The 14544-nt window shown below is 45.5% G+C and overlaps 1 protein-coding gene across 16 annotated transcripts in view; it reads right to left on the bottom strand.

The window, feature by feature from the left end:
- The window catches only part of KALRN (kalirin RhoGEF kinase), a 659050-nt gene extending 650316 nt beyond the window's left edge, over positions 1-8734 (bottom strand). For all 16 annotated transcript variants that reach the window (XM_032335453.1, XM_032335509.1, XM_032335462.1 and 13 more), the window contains exon 1: positions 8243-8734. In XM_032335453.1, the coding sequence (XP_032191344.1) occupies positions 8243-8315 (73 nt within the window). In that variant the 5' untranslated portion in view covers positions 8316-8734. The remainder of the gene's footprint in view (positions 1-8242) is intronic.
- Positions 8735-14544: the final 5810 nt, after the last annotated feature.

Below are 14544 nucleotides of genomic sequence, written 5' to 3'. Positions count from 1 at the left end.
TCTCCAAGCACTGTTCTCCCCTGGTTCTCCTCCAGCCCTTCACTTGAGCCTATAGCCCTGGCCTTGGTCCTCTGCCCTTAAGTCTATATATGCTTTTCATTTATTATCTCAACTATTCTGATAGCTCCAGCCACAACTTCTTACAGATATCTCCCAAATCCATATTTCCAGCTCTGGCCTCCCTCCAAAGCGCCAGATTCCCTTCCTTACCCGCCTACAGAACCAACACCTCCTCTAGCTTATTCACTGACACCTGAAATGCAACATGTCCCAAAGTAAACTCTCAAATTCTCCCTCTCCTCCTGCCTCCCTAGAGCTGCTCGTCCTCTTCCTAACTCCTGATTTTCATTCAGGGTACTTCCATCCTCACAGTCACCCAGGCTCTAGACTTTGGAGTAATCCTTGATTACTGCCTCTTTCTTGATGTTCCACATCCAAGTTGCCAAGTCCCATAAACTCTACATCCAAGAGGTCCCTCACATCCACACCCTCCTCTCCATTCCCACTGTGGCATCTCAAGTTCAGACCCCCCGCAATCTACCACAGTGGTCTCCTAACCCAGTCAGTAGTTCCTCTCCAATTCCAATCGACTCTGCACAGGGCTGCCAGATTTATCTTCCTGATCATGCCTCCATCTCATCCAGAAATTTTTAGTGGCTCCCCAAAGGAAATTGCAAATAAAGACCAAACTCTATGGCCTTCCATTCAAAGCCTTTTAAGATCTGGGAACCCAGTAAACAATAAATGTAATAATCAATCAACCTAGTCCCCACCTCCTTCTATGTTTTATCTCCCACTGACCCCTCACCATGTCCTCTGAGTCACATCAACTGGACCATTTACTGGCCCAAAGACACCGTGGGTCTTCATACCTCCTTAGAACACCATTCTAGCCTGAGAACACAATTTCTGCCCTCTGCATCTGAATCCTACCCATCCTCAAGCCTCAGCTCTCTTCCTTGAGAACACAGTTCATCTGCCACTTTTCACTCTCCCACCTGTTTATCCTTTGTATCCATGTTTCCTAGCTAGTGTCCAGTTCCCTTCTAATAATGCCTTGGGCAGAAGGGGAGGAGACAAAGCTAATTCTCCAACAATTTCTTCTCTACTTCCTTGAATTAATTTCTCTGTCCTCCCAGCTGATTTTTTCTGTTCCTTCACTCCTCAGTAGACACCATTTCAAGCAGCTCTATTGATCCAACAGCCCTGTGGCCGTCAATCATTTCCTAGTTATTTTGCTGCCAGTCATTCACACACAAAGGAGTGGCAGGAGGAGTCTGAACTGCATGTAGACAGAGAAGGAGCAGGAAAGGACTGATTCACTGCACCCACCTGAGGCTTGGTGGAAGCAAGAACTCCATTCTTTCTAGGCTCCTCCAGAAGGCATAAGGCTGGGTGCCAGGGTCTGGAGGGCTGGGGCAGGAGGGTTGGCATTTTTATAGTTTTGTGGATGGGGAAAGAACAGGAGTGTCCTGACTTGTAAGAAGAGTGCCCCATCCAGTCTTCTCAAACTGAGAAGGACTGCTTTCATCCTGGACTGGAAAGGTCCCAGACAGGACAGATTAAATAAAATCATGCCTGTCAGAAGAGGCATTGGTAGTAATAGAATGCTCACTTAAGAATGTACCATCTACATATATTTGGATAGAACTGTACAACTTATAAAGACTTTCACATATAGTATCTTCTTTGAGTCTTTCCGCAGCCCTATGCAGGAAAGTGGAGAGGGGGCTATTATCCTTCTCTTACACAGATGTTAAAGTCTCTTGCCCAAGTCATTCAGAGAAGCAGAATAGTGCAAAGGGGAGTGTTCACCTCTTGCTCTCTTGCCTGACCTTCTCAGCCTGCTTCACAGGCTTTGCCTTCCTTTCCCACCCCTTATATCCAAGTGCTCCCTGAAGGGGCATATTTATATCCACCTCCCTTCCTGCTCTATATTCTTTCTTACAATGATTTTATACATTCCCATAGTGTAGTACAGGGCCACAGTGGCACCTTATAAATATCTGTCCAAAAAATGATTGAATGAAAGAATAAAAGACAGCGAAAGACCAAACCTTAGCCTTCTGATTCCTGAACTCCATTATGTACCTCTCGGCACTGTGTCCCACCCCATGGCAAAACCCCCACACAAGACCTCTTCTGGAGATCTCCCAGCCTCAGTATAAGCCTGTTCACTTAATAATTTAAAAAGCAGGAACAACAAGGGCAACCAACTAGAATGTCTTGTGCTCCCACTGTGTGTCAGAAATAACTAGATGCTTTTTACATGCTTTCCGTATTTAATCTTCCCAACCTGTGAAATAAGCATTCTTAGTCTGATTTTTGCAAAAGACTGAAAATGAGAGAGATTAGATAATTTACCCAAGATTCTACCCCTGGTTAGTGCCAGGCCTATCTGATCCAAAGCCCATGATCTTCTGGCTATACCAGGGTTTTTCAACCTCAGCACTATTGACATTTGGGGGCTGGAAAATTCTTTATTGGCGGGTGCATTATAAGATGCTTATCAGAACACTAGACCTTTACCCACTAGATGCCAAATTGTGACAATCAAAGAACTGTTTCCAGATATTGCCAAATGTTCCCTATGGAACAAAACTGCCCCCAGTTGAGAACCACCAGACTATACCATACTGCCCACCTCCAGAAGCAGAAAGAAATTTTTCAAGTAAAGTGTCAATTCTCAGAGAAGGACCCCGTGGTCATCTGTTCTAGTATTTTACTAAAATTTATAGGCAGGGAGATTTTTATCACCTTCTCACCTTTCTCACTTCCTACAGCTTCAGTTTATTCCAACACCTTCTCCATTACGGAGCATCAAGAATGTATCAAAAAGAGACATTTTCCTTTGCTGCAAAAGAAACCCTCCCCTTCAGTACCTGGCATTGCACAGATGGAGCAGTGATATTCACTCCAAGAATTGCCCACAATAGGTATTATTCCAAAATAACATCATCTTGATTATCTGGACATGATGATGTCCAGTTCCTCTGTCCAGGTGGGATGAGGTTATCATCTGAGAGACAAGTCTGAAGAATCATATAGTGAATACCAATATACCACTGCCTAGATTTGATAAGTGCTTACATTTTACCATGTTTGTTTTACCTACGTTAGGAGGAGGTGATTTGTTTTTGTTTCTGTTTCTGATGAATCACAACCTTTTTAAAAGATCTTTTTCCTTACCTGCAAAGAACAAGTAACTTCAGTTGGAGAGACAAGCCTTATGTGTATGAGAGAATTACAATACAATACAATACCACTGATGAAGTGAGAAAATGAGTATAAACAAATCAGTGCCTTAGGAATTCAGAGGATACAGTTGGTCCTGTGATCTGTAAAGGCTCCCAGAAGAAGTGGGAATGGGCTCAAGTCTTTGAAGAATGAGGATTTGGAGAGTGGGGGTACAGGGGTAGATGATACCCTCGGGAAGTGAGAAGAGCAGCCTGGCTGGAGGTGAGCAATGAAGTAAGAACTTGACACTAGGAAGTCACTGTAGGTTCATAAACCGGGCAGCAATGTGATAAAATTAGTGCCATCAGCCTGCAGGTGCCAATCTGGAGTGGGGGTGAGAAAGCACATTCCATGGGACAAGAAAGGAGGCCATGGGCAACATAACAGGTCCTGGACTAGAGCAGAGGCTATAGATGAACAAGGGATGATGATGGAAGATAATTCAATAGGATTAGAGGAAAGAAACTCCTCACAGACAATACCAAGGTTTCAATTATCATGACTGGGAGAGGGGAGATGAGATGCCGCTCATAGAATTAAGGAACACAAGAGAAGGAACTAGTGTGGGGAGTTGGAAAGACATACAGAATCGAGTCCAGGGCTGGCTGAAGTCACGTGGCAGCAAAGACTCCAAATGAAACTGTGTGGATTCATAGGACCAAAGCCCAACAGAAAGGTAGAGGTAGAAGATATTTCCACATCAATCTCTTTTCACTTATACTCTCAACACTTTTTTTTTTCCTTTAAGTCTCAAAAAAGGAGTTTTCTCCTTTGCTCACCAAAACTAAGCTCTTGTCTCACCTCTCCAGGCATCTAACACAATTAATCTAGCACCTTCAGTGTTTCTTGTCTATAAGCTTTCTCCCTTCCACCTACAAACCTCTTCTGACTCCCTGGCAAAACAAAACAAAACAAAACAAAAAACTCCTATTCTTGATACTAACATTTCTTCTGACTGGCACCCAACCTCTTTTTCCTTTCACTAATAAACCATGCAAGTAATGGGTTCCTACCTACCACCCCACACCCTTACTCTATCTCTTCTAATACTGGGCTCCCAAGAGGTCACAGTAGCTTCATGTTCATCACATCCAGTGACACTTATCTAGCGCTCTTCTTGCTTAGCCTGTCTACAGCTTGTCTTCACATGAGAACCCACACAGACTCCCTAGAGTCTCCAGCATCAATCTCCTTTGTTGCCACGTTACGTATAAGGGTTTTCCCCCCAAATTCTAACTTTAGTCCTTCCCTCCTTCCCCCTACTCCTTCCATCCAACAGCCAAAGCTTCAGGTGCACCCAGCCTTGACCCAGAAGGCTTCCAAGTCCACACCACCAGCCCGAATCTCCTGCCTATGCTGCTGTCTTGAGTCCCATTTTTTTTCCACAAAAAATCTCCAACTGGCTGTCCATCAGTCATCCCTAGTTATCACTTCCAAAGCCAACATCATTATCTCCCCTGCAAACTGGTTCTTGTCCTCAGTCAGACATGTCAGTCAGCACACTGTTAGTCCTCCACACTCTCAACCCAGCTACTCCATTTCTTCCTGGGCTTACTTTTCTTCTCCCCCTGATAGCTAGTTTGTCAACAAATCTCCACATTTCTGCCTTTAAAAATGTCTCTCAGAGCTGTCCCTGACTCCCCATCCTTTTTGCCACCAACCCAGACCAAGCTCCCTCCCACTCAGCTTGAATCAGCGTCCTAAGTCTTTAGATTCTCTCTCTCTTTTCTCCACTTCATCAATCACATTACCCCCAGGTTAACCTTTCCAAATACCACTTTGTTCAGGATGTAGCTTGCTCAAGAATCTACTGACTCTGAATCAAACCCAAATCCTCTTTTGAGCTTCCCAGACTCTCCCTACCTGGTCCTGCCCCACTTATCTATCCTTATGTCCTATAACTCCCTAACTTACCCCTTCTATTTGGTGTCCAGGAACCTCAATGCCAATGCCCCAAACTCCTCTCTACTTTTACCAGTGTTGTTCCTCCCACTCTCCAGCCCCTTCGAGGACTACCTTTGATTCTAACTCATCTATGGTTCTGTCAACTTTTTATCTTATAGAACCGTAATGTTTACCAATTACTTAATCTCCAAGTGAGCAATAATTGTCAAGCTCTTCTTAGAAGTTCTTTGAGGTCAAAGACCACTCTGAATATTTCATTTGTATTCCACAGCACCCTGGACAGCAGAAGGCTCCTAGAAGGAGTTGAAAAGTCCTTGTTGGTTTTCTATTCTGACTGGTTTCTATTCCCAGTTCCCATATTTCACCTCCTCTACATCTTAAAAATGATCAATAAAACTATTGTGATGGAACCCACCAATCTAGAAGAATCGCGGGTACCTGTGTGCGTGTATAAGAATAGTAGGGTACCTGTGTGCACGTGTGTGTGCGTGTGTGCACATGCAGGGACTTGAGATTTAGGGAATCTAGCTTACTCAGTTGGTCAAAATAACTGAAATACCAAAATAATGAGAAGAGGACAAGTAAGGGATCAAAATGATAGAATTACTCTTAACGTGTCTTATTAGAAGCAGAGTATGCCAGGGTTTTGGCAAAGCAATTGTCAGTCTCGTCATTATGCATGTAAAATTTTCCACCAGGAAGTAGGGGGTAACTTTAGTGTTAGGGACTTTGAAAATGTGTTTGAAGTTTTCTCGGTGGTTCAACTGAATAAATGTATAATCTGTCTGGCCTACCAGGTGCAGCGCTCTGTTCCATAAAGATGGAGAATCAGAAGGGAGAAGGTTACAAAATACGGCCTTATTCCAGGCTTAAGAATCCTTAGTAAGAGCCCAGGATAGAAATTAGAAGAGGTAAGATCAGGAAGCAGAGCACAGAGGACCCCGTTGGGGGATGGGAGGGAGACAGTCCTAGACCCAGCCTCTGGCAGTATACAACCTCACTCGCAACTTGTTAAAGGTCACCATACATTTCCAGCCTTATTCATTGAGAATTTAACCTGTGCACATCAGACCTCCAGGCCACCTCCAACCAAACAAAAAACAAAAACAAAACAGGCTACCCAAGGAGGAAAGAGAATATCCTCAACAAGAGACAGATCCCAGTCTGATATTTATTCTGTGATGTGAGCCAGGGCTAGACAATATAAGTCACACACTATGTTTTGTAAGGCCCTGGGAAAAGTAACACATTGGACCATTATAGGCCATTAACACCATTAACACTGTGTGAAATTACCAAACCTCCAGAAACAGAACTCAGCTCCAAGGGCCTGGGACAGAGAATGGACAGGAACTAGTGTTTATATTGGGAGAAAAGGGGAAGGAGGAGTGGTTGCCAAAAGATGAAAGCGGGGTCCAGAAATGGAAGGTGGGAAGGCTCACATTCCAAGAGTTATTTTTCCTCTAGAGCTAAGAAAAGACAGATTTGGCCAGAAATGGGAGGCAAGGGTGGTGGGGGGTGGGGGAGGATGTCAGGGGAGACCTCCTGGCAAGTGTTTCCAGCTATCACTTAGGCCAGGGAACCTTTCCCTTAGATGCCAGGTTATAAACTTAGGTCAAGAGCCTCCTTAGAAACCATGTTTGGGTCCTGGGCAGTGTGAGTGAGTGTGTGAGTGCAAGAGATAGAGACTGATGGGGGGTGGGGGTTAAGAATGCATATATAGAATGCATATATAGAATGCAGGTCTGGGGAAAAAGAAGGAGGGAGAGAAGTGAGGCTGAGCCCTGGGAAGCCGGAGAGGATAACAGGGGTTTCCTCTGCTTTTTCCAGGTCCTGGCATCAATCAGCTCCTGTCCTCCAGTTCTTTCCTCTTCAGACCAACCAGAAAATGAACATATGGGCCAATCAAGTCTTGACTTCCAAAGCCACAAGTCTCCCCAGCAAAGCACCCCACCCTCTTCCCTAGAGATGACCTCTAGGGCAAGGCAACGAGATTAGGAAACAGATGGATGTGCAGAGAGCCTTCAGCGCTAACCTGATCCTTGACCCCAACAGTTCATGTCCTCTAATCCAACTTTTGGAAAGACAGGGCAGATGTGCAGCCTCCCCATAACTTAACGGACTCCTTGGGACAAAGATTCCAGACAAAATGGTTCCAGACGTGGGAGATGAGGAACTGCTGGAAGCCACAGGTAAATGGGAGATGGGGAATCCCTGGCCGGCAGAGAAACAGGGCCACAGGTGGTGGGAGACGAGGGGGTCTCTTCTGGGGAAGGGGCTATGAAGCCAGGGGACAAGAAGAGCTACAGACCTGGGGGAATGGGAGGGGGCAGGGACCGCGAACGGCTGTAAAGACAAATCTGGGGGCTCTATATACCACAGGCAAGCAAAGATTCAGTGGGTGTGTATGAGGAGGACGCTAACTCACACTTCCAGGAATGAGTGGTTCTTACGAAAAGCTCATCCTTTCCCAGAACTGGAAAAGAGGAGGACACGGAGGAGGTCCGAGGCGCCCACTGCACTCCCAGCCCCGTCTGCCTCTCAAGTGGGAGACGCCGGCTCCTCACACGCACCAGGCATGACCGTCCTTGGTCCTCCCGGCTGCTGACTGTCAGCAGCGTGCGCGACTCCCTGTCCCCCGCTGCCCCACTCTACGCGTCAGGGCCCCGGGCCCCTCGCCGGAGAAGGGGTGCCCACCCGGGGCGGCCGGAGGCTGGCTGACAGGCGCTGGGGGAGGGGGGAGCCGAGGGAGGGGCCGGGGACGCCGGTAGCAGAGCCGCGCGCTGCAAAGTGATCCAACATCGCCCCATCCCCGCGCTCCGGGAGCAGGCGGCTGAGGGGACCGCCTCCCGCCTCCCCAACACCGACTCCCGCAAGTGGGGTGAACGCCGAGGGGTGCCTGGCTCCCTGCCCCCACCCCTCCCCAAAACGCAAGCAGCATTGCCATAACAACAAGAACCTCGGCAACTCCAGCCCGACGACGAGGACTGACCCCCGACACGCACACCCCAGCAACAGCCCTCCTTCCCCAAACTTGTCCGACGCGCCGCGTCCCAGGCAGCAGCCCTCCCCCGGGCCGCCCGCGCCCTGCCCAGCTTACCTGTCCGGAAAAAGGCGTCCACGTCCGAGTCGGCTGCTCCTCCTTCCTCCGCTGCCCCCTCCGGGGGGTTCATGACTGGGGGAGGCGTCCGCGGGCAGCCGGGGCCGGCCGAGCCCGGGGCCGAGCTGCGGGGCGCCCGCTGGGCGGAGGGCGCGGGGCGCAGCGGCCGCGGCCGCAGACCCAGCGGACTCGCGGCTTCGAGGGCGGGCGGCTCGGGCGGCTCAGGCGGCTGGGGCGGCAGGGCTGGGGCAGAGGACGCCCAGCCTCCCTCAGACGGAGGCGCGCGGCGGGCTGGGGGCGCCTGCCGCTGGCTTCCCCATGGTCCCCCTTCCCCGCGGGCGCTGGCCGCCTGCTGTCTGGCCGGGGCCGGGCCGGGGCCGGGGTCCGGGCTGCCTGGGCGCCCGCTCTCCCTCAGCAGCGGCAGCTGGCTCTCCTCCTCGCCCGTCTGCCCGTCTCTATTGTTCAGCCCTGCTCTGCTCTCCTCTTTATTTTTCCTCCTCCCTCCCACCCTCCCTGTCTCTCTACCTCCTCCCTCCCTCGCTCTCTCGCTCGCTCGCTGCCTCCCTCCCTCGCTCGCTCTCTGGCTCCCCCTCTGGCTCCCGCCGCCGCCTCTCCGGCTCCTCCCCCGGCTCCCGCTCCCTAGTCCCGGCCAACAATGACCCGGGCAGCGCGGAGCCGAACTGAAGCCCCGGCCCCGGCCGGCCGCTCGGCGCGGGCCACCCGCAGCGCGGACGCCTCCCTCCCCCGCGGCCGCGCGCCGGCCTCTCCCGGAGCCGAGCCTGAGCCGCGAGCTATTGTTCGGGGCTGCGCTAGGCCGGCTTCCTGAGCCCCGCAGGAAAAGCCCCGGCGGAGGAGGCGGCCGAGGAGGGGGCGGGGCCGCCGGGCGAGTGCGGGGCCGCCGGGCTCGCCCAGGGGCTCCGCCGCCGCGGCCCCGCGCCCTGGTCTCTCCGCTCGCGCGCTCGTGCTTCCGCCCCCGCTGCTGCCCTCCGCCCCACCCCGCACCCAGGTGTGTGAAGGAAACCCCGCGCTGCCCGCCCGCCTCCTCTTCAGACGGGTCCCGGAGCTGCACTGACCTGTCCCTAGAGGCTGGACTTTTCCCCCTCCTTCCTGACGAAGCTCTCGCCTGTCTCCCTCCCTTCCTGAGCCTCTCGCATTTTCCTCACCATCTCGCCTTAGCTCCTCTCTTTTAGAGCCTTTCGTTTCCTTTTCCCCCTCTTCAGCGCCCCGTTAAACATCTCTGCCTGTCTCTGTGACTCTTTGTCCCGCTCATTCCTCCTGCGATGTCTCCCTGCCCATCTCTCCCTCCCCCGTCACTCTCTTCAGTCTCTCATTTGTCTCTGCCCTGCCTCAGCACTTGGCCCGTATCTCGGAGCTCCTCTTGGACAGCTGTCAAAACTCCCTAATCCCCGGGGGCCTTCTCTGTTTTGTTCCTCTCCCTTGTGTGAACGTAGAGATCCAGTTGGCCAGGAGAAAGGAGGTGTTACAGCAAGCTGAATTTCAATTAAAGTGGGGAAGAGGGGCTAGGGAGGAATGGGGATGACAGCAAAAAAGAAAGCAGATGCTGTATGGGGTAATTAATGCAGTGATTGTATTGTGCCAATTGGTTTTTAAGCAATAATTAAACAATAATTAGCCAGTATTCTGTTTATAGTTCTAGTGACTGCAGAGCCTACAGACCTAAGTACTTACTGTGGTGTGTTGGGAGGTGTTGCTGCTGTTTCATCCAGGCAGATGGAGAGGCTGTGGCCTGACCTAATGTGTTAAAACACACATAATAGGAAAGCCAGGTCCTGGTCTAAAGTTGATGGCCTGCTACCCACCGCCAGAATCTCCTGGATCTATTTATCTCTAACAACCTACTAGGTTCTACCTCTCTCTGAATCAAGGCTCCTGGGACCTTTCCAGATCTACTGAGAGGTTACCTCTAACAGCAAATAGAATGAATTAATGACTTTTTTAGTGAACCCTTTCTAGCTCCCTGTACTCATCACTTTCTTGACTGAATGTCACACTTTTTTTTTTTTTTAACCCGCTAAAAATATAAATACAGTTGCCTGTCTTCAGTCCTGGATACATCTATCAGGTTTCATTTCTTAAAAATTATGAATAGTGACTTTGAGATCCACTGCCATGAGATCTAATTTATCTGACCCTGGTATCTTGAAATGCCTGAAAGCATCCAGACAACCCCTTGTCTGCCATCTTCTTTGACAATGAAAGTATTTCTTATTTGTCTTTTCTAAATTTTGCCTCCCCTTAACCCCTTGCCTAAGCCCTGGCTATCCTCCCACAACCACACATGATGACGGAACTGTTATCAACAGCCACCGTTGTGCATATTGAGAACCAAAAGCCTGGCAAGAGTATTAGCTGATCCCAAATTCAGAAGAAACGTTACATGTTTAGAGGAAGGTTCGTATCAAGTCTCAATAAATGTGGACTAGAATGGGGAGCAACCTTATATGATACCAATTTTTGAGAGGAAATTTGGCAATTTTTATTAAATATTTTAAGTGTTCATAGCTATATTATTATTAGACAAAGAAGATTTCAGAGCAAAGAGTATTACCAGAGATCAAGAGGGACATTTCTAATTCATCAGATGGATGTAACAATTCAAAGAGCTTTTGCATTTAATAAGAGAGTTTCAAAATATATGAAGCAAAACTGATAGGACTATAAGGAGCAATAGACAAATTCATAATTCTAGTCAGATATCTTAATATCTGTCTCAATAATTGATAGAATAAGGAGACAGATCATCAGTAAGAATATGAACAGTGCAATCAACCAATTTCACCTAACTGACATTTGTAGAATAGACTCCACTCAACATCATATACACATTTTTTTCAAGTACACAGGTAACATATAACAAGATAAGCCATACATTAAGCCATAAAACAAGTCTCAAATGTAAAAGAATCAACACAATGCAAAGTGGTATTGCGCAAATTATACCTCAATTTTTGTTTTTTTTTAAATCATACAAAGTATGTATAATAGTATTAAACTAGGAATCAAAGCATAATAGTATTAAACTAGGAATCAAAGACAGATATATGGGAAATAACCCCAAAATTGGAAACCAAATAACATACTTTTAAATAACCCATGTTCAACTAATAACTTAAAAGGAATATTAGAAAGCATTTTAAAGTGAATAAAAATGGACACACCATATAAGAACCTGTGGGAAACAGCTAAAGCAGTGTTTAGAGGGAAATTTAGAGTACTAAAATATCTACTTTGAAAAAGAAAGATCTCAAACTAGTGATCTCCTGCTCTACCTTAAGAGCAAATGAAACCTGTAAGAACAGAATTTTAAAAGAGCAGAAACAATGAAATAGATAAGTGAAAATAAAAAGAGAAAAATCAATGAAACCAAAAGTGAGCTCTTTGAAAAGATCAATAAAATTGATAAACCTCTAGTCAGACTGAAATAAGGAAATAAGAGTGAAGAATCAAAATACTATTAGCAGGAATGAAAGCAGTGAAATCACTAGAGATAATGGGGATGTTAAAAGAATAAAAGGGACTATTATGAACAGTTTATGCCAATAAACTAAAAATTTACATAAAATGGACACATTCCTTGACAGACACAAACTACTAAAGCTTACTCAAGAAGAAACAGATAACTTAAGTAGCCACATATCTATTAAAGAAATTAAATTTGTAGCTTAAAAGTTTCCTATAAAGAAAATTCAAGATCCATGTGGCTTCACTGGTGAATTCTATGAAACATTTAACAAAAAAATAATACCAATCCTACACCCACTTTTCCAGAAAAGTGAAGAAGAGGAAATATTTCCCAACTATTTCTGTGAGGCCAACATTAATCTTATGCCAAAACTAAATAAAGTCCAATTAAAAGAAGAAAAGAAAAAAAAAACTGTAGAACCCAATCTTTCATGAACATAAATGCAGAATTCATAACAAAACTTTAGCAAATTAAATCCAACAATATATAAAAAAAGATAATACAAGGGTACCAGGGTGGCTCAGTTGGTTAAGCATCACGTCAGGCTCCACATTGGGCATGGGGCCTGAATAATATTCTTAATATTCTCTCTCCCTTTCCCTCTGCACCTCTGCACCCTCCCTCCCCCACTCTAAAAAAAAAAATTAGAAAAATAATACATCATAACCAAGTAGGTTTTTCTCAAGGATGTAATGTTGGTTTGACATTTTAAATTTTACCAATGTAATTGGTAAACCATATGTCATAGGTTTTGTGTCCCTCCCCAAAAGATACATTGAAATCCTAATCCCCAGTACCAGTGAATATGACCTACTTCAGAAATAAGGTCTTTTCAGATGTAATCGAGTATGGATGAGATCATTACAGTAGGTCCTAATCCAATATGACTGGGGTCAGTCTTCATAAGAGAAAAACTTGTGAAGATAGAGACACACAGGGAAAACACCATGTAACAACAGAGGCAGAAGTTGGAATGATGCATTGCATGCTGAGGAATTCCAAGAACTGATGGTCACCCCCAGAAGCTAGGAAGAAGCAAGGAAGGGTTCTATGCAATTTCAGAGAGAGGATGGTCCTGCTGACGTCTGGATTTTGGACCTCTAGCCTCCAGAACTGTGACAAAATAAATTTCTGTTCTTTTAAGCCATGCAGTTTGTGGTACTCTGTTAGAGCAGCTCCAGAAAATTAATATACCATATTACAAAAGAAAAAACATATGGTCATCTTATAATAGATACAAGAAAAGCATTGAACAAAATACAGTATTCATTTCTGATCAAAGCTCTTAGTAAACTAGGAAAAGAAGGAACTTCCCCAACTTAATAAAGGGCATCTACCAAAAAAAAAAAAAAAAAAACAACCTGCTATAGCTAGTACCGTGCTTGATGATGAAAAATTGTTTTTCCTCTAAGATCAGGACAAAGCGAGGATGGTCAGAGTGGTCTGACTCCTATTCAACATTGTATTGGATATTCTAACAAATACAATAAGATAAGAAAAGAAAATTAAAGACCCCCAAATTAGAGTGTAAAGATAGTATAACTATCTTTATTCATAGATAACATGATTGTCTATTTAGAAAATTCCATGAAACCTATCAAAATACCTCTAGAAATAATAATGTCTTTAACAAGACTTTGGGATATAAGACCAATTAAAAAAATAAATTCTATTTCTCTACACTGGCATTGGAAGTTTAGAAATTGAAATTTTAAAATCACTATTTACATTAGCTTGGAGAAATATTAAATATGAAGGCTAAGTCTGACTAAAGATATGCAAGACCTACACATTATAAACTATAATATACTGCTGAAAGGAATTAAACAAGATTTAAATAAATACAGCCTCATGAGTCTGAAGTCTCAAAATGCTGAAGACATCAATTTTCCCAAAATTGATCTGTAGATTCATTGCAATCCCAAGTAAGATCTCTAAAGGGGTTTGTGAGGGTGTTTTTTTGTTTTTTGTTTTTTTATTTTATTTTATTTTTGGTAGATATTGACTAGCTGATCCAATGCAAAGAAACTAGAAAAGCCAGAACAGCAGAGAAGAAAGTTGGAGAACTTACACTACCCAAATTCTACACTCACTATAAAATTGCAGTAACCAAGACAATGTGATTTTGGCATAAAGACAGAAAAATAGATGAATGAAATAGAATGGAGTCCAGAAACAAACCCACACACTTATGTTCAACTGATTTTCAACAATGATCAAATGGAATTGGTGTTAGAAGGATAGTCGTTACAATGGTGTCTGAACAACTGAAAAGCAGTATTAGTTTCTGTAACCCTGTAACAAATTATCACAAACGCAGTGACTTAAAACAATCCAGATGTAACTACCTTACAGTTGTGGAGGTCAGAGGTCTGAAACACATCTCACTGGGCTAAAATCGATGTATTAACAGGGATTTCCATTCTTTCTAGAGGTTCTAGGGGAGAATCTTGCTTCCTTGCTTTTCCCATCTTCTAGAAGCCTTCTTTAGCTTGTGTCTCCCTCCTTCTATCTTAAAAACCAGCAATACAGGCCAAGTCTGTCCTACACTGCCATCTCTCTGGTTCTCTTTCTGTTCCCCACCCCACTTTCAAGGATCCCTGTGATTACACTGGGCCCACCCAAATACATCTGGAATAATCTCCCTAGACTAAGGTCGTCTGATTATCCATCTTAATTCCATCTAAAACCTTAATTCCTGCTTGCCATGTAACACAACATATCTACAGGTTCTGGGGGCCAGAACATAGACATCTTTGGGGAAAGGTATTATTCTGCCTACACAATACCTGTATGCAAAAAGAAAATGAACTTAGAT

This window comes from Mustela erminea, chromosome 1 (assembly GCF_009829155.1).
Source record: "Mustela erminea isolate mMusErm1 chromosome 1, mMusErm1.Pri, whole genome shotgun sequence".
Lineage (NCBI taxonomy): Eukaryota > Metazoa > Chordata > Mammalia > Carnivora > Mustelidae > Mustela > Mustela erminea.
This window is presented reverse-complemented; position numbering and strand designations above follow the sequence as displayed.